At 40.3% G+C, this 14,845-nt stretch overlaps 2 protein-coding genes across 2 annotated transcripts; both read left to right on the top strand.

Moving 5' to 3' along the window:
• Positions 1-5,724: 5,724 nt before the first annotated feature.
• fabp4b (fatty acid binding protein 4b) lies at positions 5,725-6,699 on the top strand. Its single transcript, XM_034698467.1, has 4 exons — positions 5,725-5,889; positions 6,067-6,242; positions 6,316-6,417; positions 6,546-6,699. Exons 1-4 carry the CDS (start codon positions 5,817-5,819, stop codon positions 6,597-6,599), a joined length of 405 nt encoding a protein of 134 aa, XP_034554358.1. The 5' UTR covers positions 5,725-5,816; the 3' UTR covers positions 6,600-6,699.
• A 3,850-nt stretch (positions 6,700-10,549) lies between these two features.
• LOC117822275 (protein FAM8A1-like) lies at positions 10,550-14,673 on the top strand. The gene is made up of 5 exons (XM_034696920.1): positions 10,550-11,065; positions 13,069-13,189; positions 13,324-13,447; positions 13,591-13,730; positions 13,837-14,673. The coding sequence occupies exons 1-5, from the start codon at positions 10,597-10,599 to the stop codon at positions 13,979-13,981; spliced, it is 999 nt and encodes a 332-aa protein (XP_034552811.1). The 5' UTR covers positions 10,550-10,596; the 3' UTR covers positions 13,982-14,673.
• The last annotated feature ends 172 nt before the right edge of the window (positions 14,674-14,845 follow it).

The raw sequence follows: 14,845 nt of genomic DNA, 5'->3' as shown, positions 1-14,845 counted from the left end.
GGCAGCCGTATTTCTTGCACCCCAGCAGCCAATGCGGCGTCTACTCTTTATATGTCTATGCTTATTATCCTCTTGATTTTTACTACTCCAAAGCAACTAATTTACTACAATTTTTATCAAGGCAATTGATTAAACACCTCTGAACACAGGTTCACACAGTCTGCAGATAAACAATGTCAAATAGGTTTACAGAGTTTGGCTAACGTTTGTAGATCTAGCAGCACTAACCTTCAGTTCTCCTTGCAGGTTAACATCCACAGGCCCATGCTGGTTACACACTGCTGTTGTCGAGCAGTTGTATGCCAGTTTAACCAGACACAGCCTAGTAACAACTTAACCTCCATTTCTAGATCAAAATACTTCTAACTGCGCCGCGCTACGAGGTGCCATCTGTCATTTGTGCTTTTTTAGAAGAAGAAGAAGAAAGGTAATTTTTTGATCCCCAGGGGGGAAATTCATTTTTTCCACTCATGCTATTTTTGGACATGCTACACATACAGTTTTTTTGGTATATACATACAATCATGCACACGCATGCAGTGAACATGCTTAGGGAGAGATGTCAGAGTGAGGATGCTGCCATCAACCAGCGCACCCAGAGCAGTTGGGGGTTCGGTGCCTTTCGCAAGGGCACCTCGGCAGTGCCCAGGCAAGTGAACCAGCACCTCTCCAGCCACCAGTTCACTTGCCAAACTTCGTCCATACTGGTTGAACCGGCGACCCTTCGGTTCCCAAGCCAAGTCCCTATGGACTGAGCTACTGCCGCCCAACATCGGGGGGTTGAGGATCATAGCCATTAACTGGTGCTACAGCCCTGGCTACTGGTGGGGGGCTGTGCTAGAGCTTAGACACAACATACAACAAGCATTACAGGCCTACAACATAGACTATATAAAATATGGACATAGTATCCGTGACGTCACCCATCTCTTTCTGAAACGCTGTTTTGAGGCCAATCATCGGTGGGAGCAATATTGCTGCTGTCGAGTGATTGTGACGTAAAGAGGCGGGCTTTGAGCCTCAAAGCGAACAGCTACAGTGATCCTGCCTGTCATTCAAGGCAGCTGTGCCTCTCATTGGAAGACTCGTAATTTCAATATTTTTTGAAATTGCCGCGTTAGAAAAAACTGTGTGCCAATCGAGAAATGAGCTATCCAGACTACACTCGTCTTTTATACCAGGCTGTAAACATGTTTATTTCTTCTGTAAAGATCGGCTTTCTTGAATGGGTGTGTATTTGGTTTCCGGTACTTCCGGAGCCAGCCTCAAGCAGATCCTTGATGAACTGCAGTTTTTAGCACATCCGCATTGGACTCATTTTTTTGGACCGGAGGTTGCCGCTTGGCCTACAAAAATAAAAAAAATTCCCTGACTAGTTATTCTGGTGCCAACAAGCCAGGGTGATAACGTTAAATCGTTCAGTTCACGGGAATATGGTCAATTCTGGAGGTACTTTAAAATGGAACATGGGATGGCAAGAAAAACATTTCAACAGGAGAAATATTTGACAAAAAAGGTCACTGAGAATCATCAGCCATAACACATTTTTGGAGAAGTGCCAGACAAACCTGCAGCAGGTTAAAAATGAGTAAATATTTCTGTGAGGTTTGTCTAAAATGAAAACTGATTATGAACATGTTTTGTGTAAAGAACAAGACAGGCAATGCTACAAAGTTTGCTCAGATCACTATATTGATAGTGAATCCCCTTCCTCAGGCCATGGATTGCCTGGAATAGAAAGACAGTGATAGCTAAGACAGGAAGAAAACAAACATGTGCTAAAATGTAAAAAAAAAAAAAAACATGGTACAGAAAAGGGTGATATTTGAATGAGTGTGCTCTTTGAATTTCTCCTGTTTCATGCAGCACTGCATCTCTCCCAGCCAGGTTATCGCAGTGTCAGATTATTGGCTTCAGAGAGTTGCAGTAAAGTCCAACAGCAGCAAGATCAGACGTGAACAAAGTTTTACCTGCCCCTATATTAAGTTGTAGGTTTTTAACAAGCTCAGCCAGACTTGTGAACTCCCCCTTGGCCTGAGGATCCTCTCTCCATTATTCATGAGTCCTCAGGTTGGACCCTGGGAACAAGCTGAGCGAGGCCCTGTGTCAATACGAAACACTGGCCGCCACAATGGGCTCTGCCTCCAACTACACTGTTGACAGACACCAACACAAAGGAGCTGAAAGGGGTCCCCCTCCGTTCTCACACACACCGAAGAATGAGTCAGTGTGCTGCCGCTCAGAGCTGTGTTTGTACAGTATATACAGCTTTTGTCCATGGCCACTGTTCTCCCATCAATGGAGGCTGAAGTGTTGATGAAAACCAGGAGGAAAGAACTTCTGTGGGGCTGCCAGCCAGAGTTCATGTTCATTACGGGCTCTGCCTCTGCTAGATGGCACCTGTATGTGTGCAGAGAACCCCTTGATAACACAACAAGTATAGCTAACTGGATCGGTAGTCAACATTTCATGATATATCACAGAACGGAGCATGACATCGTTGCTTTTATCATTGAAGTGACAGAAAAATGAATGCATGTGAAAGCATGAAATCTAATATTACAGCCATGTGACAACTTGTTTTGCATAATGCATCAAGCTCAGATACAGCTTAATAAAAGAGAGTCCACCTCAGGAAGCCAGGAATACAAGTTAAATGTCAACAGATGGATTAGTTTTCATAAAACTATAGCCTTTTTTTCAAAAACAAGACAGACTGACACTACTGTGGCATGAAGGACCAAACAAAATACGTGATTGAAGAGTGAACAGGATTAAACGGCTCCAAGAGGATACTTCACTGCCCCCTATATTGAGAAACTCTGTTATTTGCATTCTTATAACCAAAGGAGCTCAGTTATTGCTGAATCCATACTCGGCTTATGTTTCTTTTTCTTTTTTTTTTAAACTGTTTTTTATTAAGTTTTGAACATTTTAACAGACAATGTCAAGTTGCTTTGAATAATAAGGCACAGGATTACAGTAATGTCTTGACCCCCCCCCCCCGCCCCATCAGTTCAGGTCCAGACTGTACGGAGGCTGGTGGACACACACTACACACACAGTCACACAACAGGGAAAAAGAAAGAAAGAAAAACAATAAATAAATAATTAAAAAAAGAAAGAAAGAAGAAAAAAAAATTACAAACAAGCAGAAGGTGCAGCAGTTGGAGGAGAAGAGTGGAAAGAGTAAGGTGAGTTACTCATCATCAGAATCAGGAATTAAAGTAAGAGATTTTACAAATGTTGTCCATACTAGGCTTATGATAAGAGCCATAATCTACAACTCCAATCCCGTTTTATAGCTTTTAATCTCAGAACAAAATTGGACATGCAAAGGTCCACTGCACAGAGAACACACTGTGTGTTAAACCAGTAACAACTTATTCTGTTTTTGAATAATTTACTCCAGTTGAACATCAAACTATCTTTAATTTTCAGGCATTTATATTTAAAAATACCGTAACTTGAAAAAGCGTCTAATCACTTTCAAGTGAATTTATACAGCACCACTCAGCTCCCTAATACACTCTGATAGACTCATTTAGGACTCAGATGTGAACTTAATGCTCTGTGGGAGGCAGTCAGAGGACTCCCTGTTTTAATCCACAGAGGAGATGTCACAGGGAATTCATAGGATCTAAATCTGATTTGCTCTCATCATGTCCGTCTGTGCGCTCTTTCCCACTTTGATCTCCTTGAGACATTCTTTAGCAGCACTCATGAACTTAAATGTTTATAGCTGACAACTGAATAAGGGTGAAATGAAAAATAGGACGTAAAGGCCTTGCCACCTTGTTTGTTTGATTACAATAAAACAATATCACTGCAAGCAGTTTTTATAATACTGGAGTTTATGTTAACTCCCTTTATTAAATATATAATCAAAGAATTAAAGATAGCCTAGACATTATGTGAAACCTGTACTTGATGACCCCTTATTTGGGATAAATTCTGTTACCAAGGCGAAGACTTGAATTAGATCAAGAAAGCTCCTCAAACAGCAAAACGAAAGGAAAATAAGCCTGACCAGTTTTTGATTATGTATTTTTAGGTTGGTATTTTTGGATGCCTGTTTCAAAGGCCAGCTCTAGAGTGACCTCCTGTAATATGTTACTCAGACCATTAGGGGGCAGTACCTGACTACTTCATTTTTTTGGGGACAGAAATCCAATGATATATTTTTTGCTTCAGTGACGTAAGAACAGTTTGGCATAGGTACAGATTGCCCATCAAAAAACGTCTTTAAATACCTGAAGAAAATGTATCTAGGAAGCAGGCCACTCAATTGTAAATTTATTACAAGTGATATAAAAAGAACATTTACATTAGTAATTAACATCAATGCAATAAAGATGTGTTTTTTAAATATTGCGTGACAGTACGCTCTGACATGTTTGGCAAAGTATGCTGAAATGCTCAGGTATGGACAGAACCTTTTATTTGCATTTCACTAGCGCCATCTACTGGTCAAATCCAGTATTACTATTCACTGGGAAATGGAGAGGCGCTCTTACCTCCTATCTTCCTATGGTTCAAGGTGATGTGATAATTTGTTTTAGATATATAAGATTTTTTATTTACTTTGATGAAAATTGGCTCTTCGTTGTAAGTGTGAGAGGGGGGAATATAGGTATGAATCTGAAAATATAAGATGAGCTGTATTGCAAATCTTGTTTTATCAGTTAGCTGATATCAAAAGCAACAGTCTGTTTCCTCCGTTTTCCTTTTATATTTTATTTTTTTGTATAATTTTTTAAATTCACATTTAAACTTATACACATGAAACCAAAGCAAATAAACAATAAAACAATAAAACAATACAAAAATAAAACACAGGGGACAATTAAATTAACAGTAACACAAAACAACAAACAAACAAAAACAAGATCCACAAACAGAACAGAGAGAGAGAAAAAAAAGAGGACAAACATTAACTCACACCGACAAGCTCGACCTCTATAATTTCATATTTTTTCTTCTTTAAATGTTATCTGTTAAAAAAATAAAAATAAAAATAGATGAAATAACAGAAAAATCTTTGATCATAAATCAAATTTCAAATTTTGCGCTACTCTCACTAAAACGTATGAACAAAGTGCGTGTAATACTTTACCCGATATGTTTTCAAAATGAAATATCTTGTTCTTTTCAAAGGCTATTGTTTTTTCCAATTTCAAATAATATGGCAGTTAATTACTCCAGTGTTTAAGTGAGGGAGGACAAGTAGCTTTCCAGTGTTTTAAAATAACTTTCTTAGATACAATAGAGGGGAAAAAAGAATAACCCAGCTTTGTGGATATCTGACTCTTTTCATTTTCTTTTAACAACAATTTGATTCATAGCCAGAAGTGTGGAAAAGAAGGCAAACCCCCAACAAGAGAAAGTGTGAGCATTACATGAATAATCTTTTTTCTTTTTGGTCAGAGCACGACAATATAAGAAGAAAAACATCTGTTTCTTCTACAAGCTCGACTTACAGCCTCAAATCCTATCATTCCACTTCTTTCAACATTTTCTACTTCCCCAAAACTCCGTGCTTGTATCAGCAGACCCTAAAAGCTCAGTTTTTATTTCACTTCTATCAAACACAACATCAAAATCAGATTTATAGACACGCCCACTGATCCTCTGGTTTCCAGGACAACGGGAGCCACTACTCTTTGATTGGTTAGCCCTAAATCAGGCACGTGGTCGGCCAGGCTTGAAATATGTAATTTACTCAGCCTGTCAGTCCCTCGCAGCGCTCCACCAGTGAGAGTGAATAACTTTTGATATCTTGACTTTGTGTAGTGGACTGAGTTTTCTTCTTTATCATGGTTGAACAGTTTGTAGGAAACTGGACTCTGGCCTCCAGCGAGAACTTTGATGAATACATGAAGGCAATTGGTAAGCTCACTTTTAATTGCTGATAACATTGTTGCACCCTGAGAAGGCTGTTGTTGAATGATGCGTTTAATTGTTGTAGGAGTTTAAGCAAATAAGCAAGACAGTCGTGTAAAGCAGTTGCAGCACTGCATAATTAATATTGGCAGTGTTATAATTTAGACCTTAATTGTGTTTAAGGTGTGGGCTTCGCCACTCGACAAATGGGCAACATGGCAAAGCCGAACCTGGTGATCAGCGTGGAAGATTCCGGCGTGATTTCATTGAAGTCTGAGACAACTTTCAAGACCACAGAGATCAAGTTTAAGCTGAACGAGGAGTTTGAAGAGACCACCGCGGATGGTCGAAAAACAATGGTAGGTAATTTTTATAAAATATGATAGTATTTGCGTGCCTGTGTGTCATTCTAACAGCCCAACATGATTTCAGACCACATTCACTCTGGAGAATGGCAAACTTGTGCAGCTGCAGGCGTGGGAGGGCAAGAAGACGACGCTAGAACGAGAGCTTCAGGACGGGAAACTGACAGCTGTGAGTAATTGGGATGATAAAAGTTAAGCCTTAATTGGACCTGATACTTTGATGGTGTTTATGTTAGTTACCCTTTATGTAGATGGTTGTGGCTTGTCATTGTAACTTTTCAAACATTGTCTCAACAGAAATGTATCATGGATGACGTTGTTGCAGTGAGGACCTATGAGAAGGGGGCTTGATTTGTTTGAACATCTAGGTCGTTGAGCCCGGGACCATCAAGACACCAAATCGATGTGCTTCTGCCAAGCATGCCAATAAAGTCTGAATCATGACGCTGAAGTCTGTGTGTCTGACTCTGACTTAAACAGTGTACTTTCCTGGGGTGACATGATGTTGCTAAGACCAAGCAGATGTGATTAAAAAAAGTTTTTACTTTGTCATGGGCTTGAAATTGAAGATTATACTTTTTGTAAACTTATTGATGCATCTTTTAAAAGGTTCATCTGAGCATCTCAGCAAGTAGAGCTTGAAATAAGCTTTATAATTTACAGAAATTGTGTCCTGGATATTGTCATGTGTCTATACCAGTGAAAACATTAAGCCCTAATTTTAAACCCTGATTTAGAGGTTTGTTGGGATCTAGTTTTGATTTGGAATTTGCCTCAAAGATGCTTTTTAGTAGTTTTAAGATCTTTTGGAGACCATGGCCAGTTGCAAACGTTAAACATGGCAAGTCATTCTTAAGTCTTAGGGTTATTAGACATAGGCAAGGAGCTTTACCAAAGTCTTTTGTTCCAACAAAGAAAAGCAACCTGTCCTGATATTGGGGCAGCCCTCTTGTGACAAGGCCTTTTTGTTCCAACAAAGAAAAGCAACATGTCCTGATATCAGGGCAGCACTCTTGTGACAATGATGTGGGTGACTGGTGAATGGGAGGCCAAATCCCTGCTTGTGGTCAGAGTGGTGACCTCTCATTTGTGCCAAGCCTCTTGTCTTAGATGTAGAGTTCAAGCAAGTGCACATAATTTGTTTTAATTAGGGTTCTTTGGGGCAGTAGGTTGAGGTCTGAATTCTCCACAAGATTTCAAGGCTTGAGTGAAATGTTTTGACCCCGGGTGGTGCTCGGGCAACAAAGTGTACTGACTAATGAAAAGCTGATCCCTTGTGTTTAGTGCCACATTATGTGAGACCATGAACACAGTTTCCAGGAGTTAAGCTATGTCCCGAATAAGATATTTTTTATTATATTTTTAAATGTTTTGATGAATATTGTGCTTTAGTATTAGCAGTTTATAATATGAGTTGCTCTAAAAATATTTGTACACATGCGCAACTTGGAGGAATTGTAGTGACCTTAAGTTCACCCTAACTTGCTTTAGATTCCTGAATACCCTATTGTTAGGGATTTAGCTTGCTTGGGGTTGTGCATGGGTTCAGGCTCGAAGAAGCAGACCTCCTTTGAAATAATTGTATCCCTTTTAACTCACATCACACCATACAGTGAAGTTCAGAGAAACATGATCCAAGTTGAATGAGCTTATGTCTTAAAAGAAGCCAGTGAATGAGGACCTTTCTTTTCAGCTTCATTTCTGATTAGGAAGCATACCATGGGAAATTAAATGTAATGTTTTGGAACATCCCCATTAAAGACTCCAGAAGGACAAGAAAAATAACTTAAACCAGAACTATTAGTGACCTATCTTACACTACACTTTCACTACCACGTTTATATTGAACTACAATCGACATTGTATACAATTGTCTTTATTAATTGGCATTTTATGTCTGCAGGCCCCGAGTGAATTTATGAAGAGTTTTATGAGTTATTTGCTGATTTAAAAAATGTCATAATATGAACCTGAAGACATAAGACATAGGCCCTATCTCAATGTCCTCCCAGAGTCCCGAGCCCTTCTTGACTTAATTGACGTCCCCTGGAAAGTGAGGCTGTAAGGGCTCAAACTCTATAACTGTGGATGGGGCAGCACTTTACAGGCAAACTTCTTTGCCTGTAAATTTCATTGCAACTTTAATGCTTCTTTTTTACTGATTTTTATTTCATGTTTCGGTACTCATTTACCCTTCAAAGCTTGCGGGCTTACCCTGGGAATCATATGTTTTACGTCACAATGCTATGAACTATGGCTGTTTTTGAAACGGCCTGCTACATACTACCCTACGAATGTAGTAGGCAGTAGGTACGTAGCATGACTGTTCTGTTGGGTTTGGTCTGCAGTATGCTGAGCCAGACGTCACTGGAAATTAGGAAGTGGTTTATATGGAATTTAATAATTTCACAGCACCTACAAACGGAGTTCCCCCCGTCAAAAAAGAAAAAAAAAAGAAAAGCGGAACGAGTGCTGTGCATTATGGGAAACAGTACGCGATGAAGACTGGTCTGATGCATACTGTGAAATTTCGCGAATCAGTACGCATCTGGGTTTTTTTGGCATACTGCAGATTTTGCTCTTGTTCACATACTACATACTACATGCTGAATTTCAGCCAAATCAGTATGTACTGCTATTATAGTAGGCGGCTTCGAACACAGCCTCTGTGTAATTCCCTTATGCTAAGGCTAGCTTAAAAGCAGTCTGTACGGTAAGAGCCTGTATCACATGACAATCAGGCAGTCCGTCCTTTAAGCGCCTTGAATTTGAGGAAAGTAAAAATTGTGCAATAAAAAATTCCTAGTATCGCTAAGGTGGTCTACATGACATCATGCAAGTTACGTGAGAAGTTGCAAATTGCTGTCCCATTCCAAGTTATAGAGTTTGAGCCCTTACAGCCTCCTCAATCACTTTCCAGGTGACGTCAATTAAGTCAAGAACTCAGGGCTCAGGGAGGAAATCCTATGTTTTATATGTTTTACAATGAGTTTCTCTCCTTCACTAAAGCCTTTAAAATAATGAAAACCATCCATCCATCCATCCATCCATCCATCCATCCATCCATCCATCCATCCATCCATCCATCCATCCATCCATCCATCCATCCATCCATCCATCCATCCATCCATCCATCCATCCATCCATCCATCCATCCATCCATCCATCCAATCTTGACCCCTATCTCGTTAGGGGTCACGGGGGCTGGAGCCTATCCCAGTGGGAGAACATGCAAACTCCAAACCAGAAACCTTCTAGCTGTGAGCATAGACTGTAAAAAATATGGACGTAGTATCCGTGACGTCACCAGTCTGTTTCTGAAGAGCTGTTTTGAGACCAATCGGCTGCGGCAGCCATATTGCTTCTGTTGAGCCAGTGTGACGTAAAGAGGCGGGCTTTGAGCCTCCTAGCCAACAGCTGCAGTGTTCCCACAGGCAGCTGTGCCTCTCATTGGAAGACTGGTAATCTCAATATCTTCGAAATTGCCGAATTAGAAAAAAATTCACCCCCCTCACAGTGAGAGGACATCGAGAAATTAGCTATTTAGACTACACTCATCTTTTGTACCAGGCTGTAAACATTTTTATTTCTGCTGCAAAGATCGTCTTTTCCCCATTCATGTGTATGTGACTTCCGGTACTTCCGGAGCCAGCCTCAAGCGGATCCTCGATGAACTGCAGCTTTTAACACTTCCGCATTGACTCATATTTTTAGACCGGAGGTTGCCGCTTGGCTGTGAGGCAACAGGGCTACCCACTGCACTACTGTGCAGCCCAAATTGTTCAACTTGATTAACAAATATGATCTGCAAAGAAAGCCCTAGCATTATTGGGCGGCGGGGGGCACAATGTTTTGTAAATTGATTTTGTTGATAAAAAAAATAAAGAAAATTAAAAAAAGATCCAACAGAGCGGCCATTTACAGTCTATGGTCATACTCATAGACTGTAAATAAAAAGGTTATACTACATACTAAATTCAAACTTATTATGTAGCAGGCTGTTTCGAAACCAGCCATAATCTCACTGCAGTGTCCCTCAGTCTCTCGCATCACTGCTGCCCTCCTGCGGTCCTCCTGCGGTACATTATGGTGATAGCTGGTATGGACTGTACCATTCCTTTTTCTAGAGGGGGGTGCATGATGGTCATGTTTTGATGTAAAACTGTCAACGGTTTCTTGAAATATTCCAGTATTAAAAAAAAAATCAACATTTCAATTGATATATCTTTTAGATACTTCATTGTGGAGCTTCGTCGACGGTGATATTCACCATAAAATCAACGCAAACTAGTTTTCCAAATAAAATGATCCGGAAGACGTCGTACGTTCCGTGACGCCATCATCAAACATGGCGGACAAGGAAAACACAAACATGGAAGTCGATAAAGAAAAGAATAATCCTGTAGCTAACAGAGTTGACTCCCTCAAAGACGATGTTATTCCAAACAACGGCAACGAGAACAATGTCGAAGGGAAGAAGAGAACCGTCCAGAGCCGCGCCACAGCGGAGTACTGCGAGAAACTGCAGGCGTGGATGTGGCAGTACTACACAGGATATGTGAACTGGCAGGGCTGGATGGCAGCGTCAGCCATGTCTTGTCCTTATTATTTACAGGCAGCAAGTGGGACACCGACGGCAGGGTTTGACATTAACGCCCAAAACTGGTTCAACAGCCCGTTTGTCCTGCCGTTATCGCCTTATGGCCCCGCTGTCAGCTCTCTGAGCAGCCGGACAGGCGAGGCAGCAGGCGGGGCTGCGGGGTCCGCTCAGCCGCAGCAGCAACAGCCACAGGAGAACGGGAACGCTCAGAGACCAGGTGACCAGGTGTTAGGTAGCTCTGATCTACATATAAGGATACAGACGGTCTTGATATAAGTGTTATACAGTTTGAATGCAGATTAAACGATAGATAGGTAACATGATATGTTCACTCAGTACCAGTGGTGGACAGTAACAGAGTACATTTACTTGAGTACTGTACTTAGAGGCACTGTGAGGAGTTTTGAACTGGCTGAGAAACAGACTAAAACTGATACTGATGCCTCCTCAGAAGTACTTTGAATACTTAAGTATTTTTGAAAGCAAGTAGGGGAGAACGGGGTTGGTTGTCACACTTTTTACTGTTTTGATGATTGCTCATCATCAAAACATCTTTAATAGTCATTCCTACATTAAATTGAAGCTTAAGGTGTTTGAAATGTGTATCCCTCTCATTTTCCAACTCATTGTAACAAAGAGGCAATTAACTATCAAAAACCAAACCCCATCACAGGGATGGTTGTCACACACTATGAGGTTGGTTGTCACACACTATGGTGATGGTTGTCACACACTATGGGGTTGGTTGTCACACACTATGGTGTTGGTTGTCACACACTATGGTGTTGGTTGTCACACACTATGGGGTTGGTTGTCACACACTATGAGGTTGGTTGTCACACACTATGGGGTTGGTTGTCACACTATGGGGTTGGTTGTCACACACTATGAGGTTGGTTGTCACACACTATGGGGTTGGTTGTCACACACTATGAGGTTGGTTGTCACACACTATGGGGTTGGTTGTCTCACACTATGGGGTTGGTTGTCACACACTATGGGGTTGGTTGTCACAATGGTATTTTAATGGGAAAAATCTTTTAAAAAAGGCAAGAAGGCAGAACTAAATTTGAAAGTTTAATTGCACTGACAAGTGATAGGCCTACATAACTTAATGCATTTTAACATAAAATGAGCAAGGAACAGGAAACACATCTTTAGGCCAGCCTATAAAACGACATAAAGAACAAAACAAATAGGCCGAACAATAATGGTCTACTCAACTGTTTGTTACATGTGACAACCAACCCCAAAGAGAATGTGACGACCAACCCCTACTGGAATTTTTTGCTAGCATCAAGGCTAACAATCATCTAACAACTACTTGGCTAGCTAATAAAAATCTAAACTATAGCTTTCCCCTCACACTTTGTAAGGGTAACACTTGTTTTGTTATAAACCCATCGTTTAAAAGCCTAGAAGAAAAATACTGAGGAGCTGAATATTTACAATTTGACATGAAAAACACAAAAAGTCCTCTCACCTCAAGTTCAGCTGTCTTACTCCAGAGAAGACTATGTAGGTGAGCTCTGATCCTAATTCTGGAAATGTCCATACCCCAATTTGAGAGACAGCGCCATCTGGTGGCGAGATATAACGAGTGTGCCAACCAACCCGTGTGCCAACCAACCCGTGTGACAACCAACCCCGTTCTCCCCTACTTCAGTACTTTACCTCAAGTAATAATCTGACAGAGCAACTTTCACTTGTATTGGAGTAATATTTGACATGGAGGATCTATACTTGGCTTTAATAATGAAGCTGTGTACTTTGTCCACCACTGATAATGATACAGACGGTCTTGATATACGTGTTATAAAGTTTGAATGCAGATTAAACAATAGAGAGGTACCATGATATGTTCACTCAGTACTTCAGGATACTAAGTTGACATCTTGGAGTAATTTCACATATTAATAAATCGGCAAAGTGTTCATACTGGCGCTTTAGTATACTGGTTACATGCAAAGCAGGAATATATCATTATTAACACCAAACAAAACACGACTACTTGCAAAGACTCATCACTAAACCTGTGAAACACAGAGACAGACTTTTCAAGGAGCTTTGATTATCAACATTGGCTGTTTGTTGTTATTCTTAAGTTGAAAGGTAAAGCCTTTCTTGCAGGGTGGAGACTAACAGTAGTATCAATCATAGGTGTGCATGTGCACTGTCTCTTTTTCACTGTAACCTTACTGTCATGCTTTATTTCATCAGGTCGGGAGTATAGTATTCCTTCACCACTCCAAAGACTACTGGCTGAGATGGTGGATTTCTTCATTTTGTTTTTCATTAAAGCGACCATAATCATCAGTATTATGCACCTCAGTGGAATCAAGTGAGTTCATGTAATTTCTGTAAGTAGTAGTGTGTATGTGATGTGATTATTAGACCTCATTTTTTATCCCTACAAGAAACTCTAAACAGACAAGTTGGACCCTGTCTTAAAATATTGTCCTTTCTTTTATAAAGAGATGTTTCCAAGTTTGCCATGCATTTCATAGTGGAGGAAATAGATGAAGACACATCTATGGAGGAGCTACAGAAAATGATGCTTGTTGCACTTGTGTATCGGATATTAGTGTGTTTTTATGAGGTAAGCACTCTTGAATAAGGCTTCAGGTGTACTTAAATATCCTGAAACAGTGGTTTTAATCTTGATCCTCAAATGTTTGTCTGTGAATGTTGGAAAAGCTCCCATGCTGTTGATTGACAACTCTTCCACTGTTTTCCCTTCAGATTATTTGCATTTGGGGAGCAGGAGGAGCAACTCCAGGGAAGTTTCTGGTTGGACTCAGAGTTGTTACATGTGACTCATCAGTTCTGGTTCAGCCTAACAGGGTGCTTGTAGTGCCAGCAACTAATGTCTCTCTGTCTGCGTAAGTTGTTGATTTAAAGGTTACCTATCAGTATTTTAACACTGAATGCAAACAAATTTGTGTGTGGTGTTTTTATTTAAACCCCTGTCTCTGTCTATCTCTATAGATCAACTGTCCGAGCCTTAAACAAGAACTTTTCCATTGCCTTCTTTTTCCCGGCCTTCATCACTCTTCTGTTCTTCCAGCACAACAGAACTGTGTATGACATGGTCGCTGGTACAATTGTTGTCAAGCGCTCCCGGGTCAGATGACGCAGAAGAGTATAGAAGAGGGTCCTAAACATTTCTGCACTGGCACTGTGAGATGTTTTTTTTTTAATAAATGCTTGCAGTATTCTGACAAGGTAACGCTAAAACATACAAGAGGTTGAGACACACAGAAGTATGAACTACTTCAGTTCTGTACAACTTGAGTTTGGTGTTGCCTCGGACACGTAGTGTATTTCTGCATGTATGTCTACATGCTGCATTTGGAATCTGCTCCAGTGTCACATTGTCTCCTTGTGGAGACAGAAGAGGTGATGGTATAAATCACTGTTTCATTGACACACTCTTTTTGCCTCTTTTTTAAATCATCTTCAAGATCAAGGGCAAACATGATAAATCACTAAGTATTTAAGTCACTCTTCATGCATTCATGAGATCAGTACCTTCAGTATCTATTTGTATTAAAACAAGTCTTGGGAGTTGTTACCCAGACGTATTTTTTGAGTTGTTGATGTTCATTATGGCAGGGTAGATGATGATTCACAGGTTCTGCAGCTGCTTTAACACCGTTATACTAAAGCACAATATATGTATTGATTGGAAATTAAACCTGATCATGACTGCTATTCCGTTGCTCTGAGCTCAGCATGTGTGTGACTAAAAGTTAATGTATGACACATTTTATGTGATAAGATTTTTTGCCTTTCAGAGGATTAAATGAAACCACTAATTCCCTGCATGTTTGAAATGTCTTGATATCATGTCTTTTAGCACTTTGGCTGCTTTATTCTATTTACATCAAGGTTTTTTTTTACTCACTAAGAGGTCTTATGTTTTTGACTTAAACAGAGCTTGAGTGTTGTCATATTTGCTTTGTGTAACTGGTGTAAATAATAGATTATGTAGTAA

The sequence above is a fragment of the Notolabrus celidotus genome, chromosome 12 (genome assembly GCF_009762535.1).
Source record: "Notolabrus celidotus isolate fNotCel1 chromosome 12, fNotCel1.pri, whole genome shotgun sequence".
NCBI classification, from domain to species: domain Eukaryota; kingdom Metazoa; phylum Chordata; class Actinopteri; order Labriformes; family Labridae; genus Notolabrus; species Notolabrus celidotus.
The sequence above is the reverse complement of the archived record's forward strand: the minus strand, read 5'-3'. Positions and strand labels throughout refer to the sequence as shown.

What these genes read in the sequence shown, in the direction of transcription:
- fabp4b (XM_034698467.1), top strand. Translation starts at nt 5,817, where the DNA reads ATGGTTGAACAGTTTGTAGGAAACTGGACTCTGGCCTCCAGCGAGAAC. An exon ending in TGAATACATGAAGGCAATTG is followed by an intron (nt 5,890 to 6,066) that starts GTAAGCTCACTT and finishes ATTGTGTTTAAG; the next exon opens with GTGTGGGCTTCGCCACTCGA. An exon ending in AGGACGGGAAACTGACAGCT is followed by an intron (nt 6,418 to 6,545) that starts GTGAGTAATTGG and finishes TTGTCTCAACAG; the next exon opens with AAATGTATCATGGATGACGT.
- LOC117822275 (XM_034696920.1), top strand. Translation starts at nt 10,597, where the DNA reads ATGGCGGACAAGGAAAACACAAACATGGAAGTCGATAAAGAAAAGAAT. An exon ending in ATGCACCTCAGTGGAATCAA is followed by an intron (nt 13,190 to 13,323) that starts GTGAGTTCATGT and finishes TCTTTTATAAAG; the next exon opens with AGATGTTTCCAAGTTTGCCA. An exon ending in ACTAATGTCTCTCTGTCTGC is followed by an intron (nt 13,731 to 13,836) that starts GTAAGTTGTTGA and finishes CTATCTCTATAG; the next exon opens with ATCAACTGTCCGAGCCTTAA.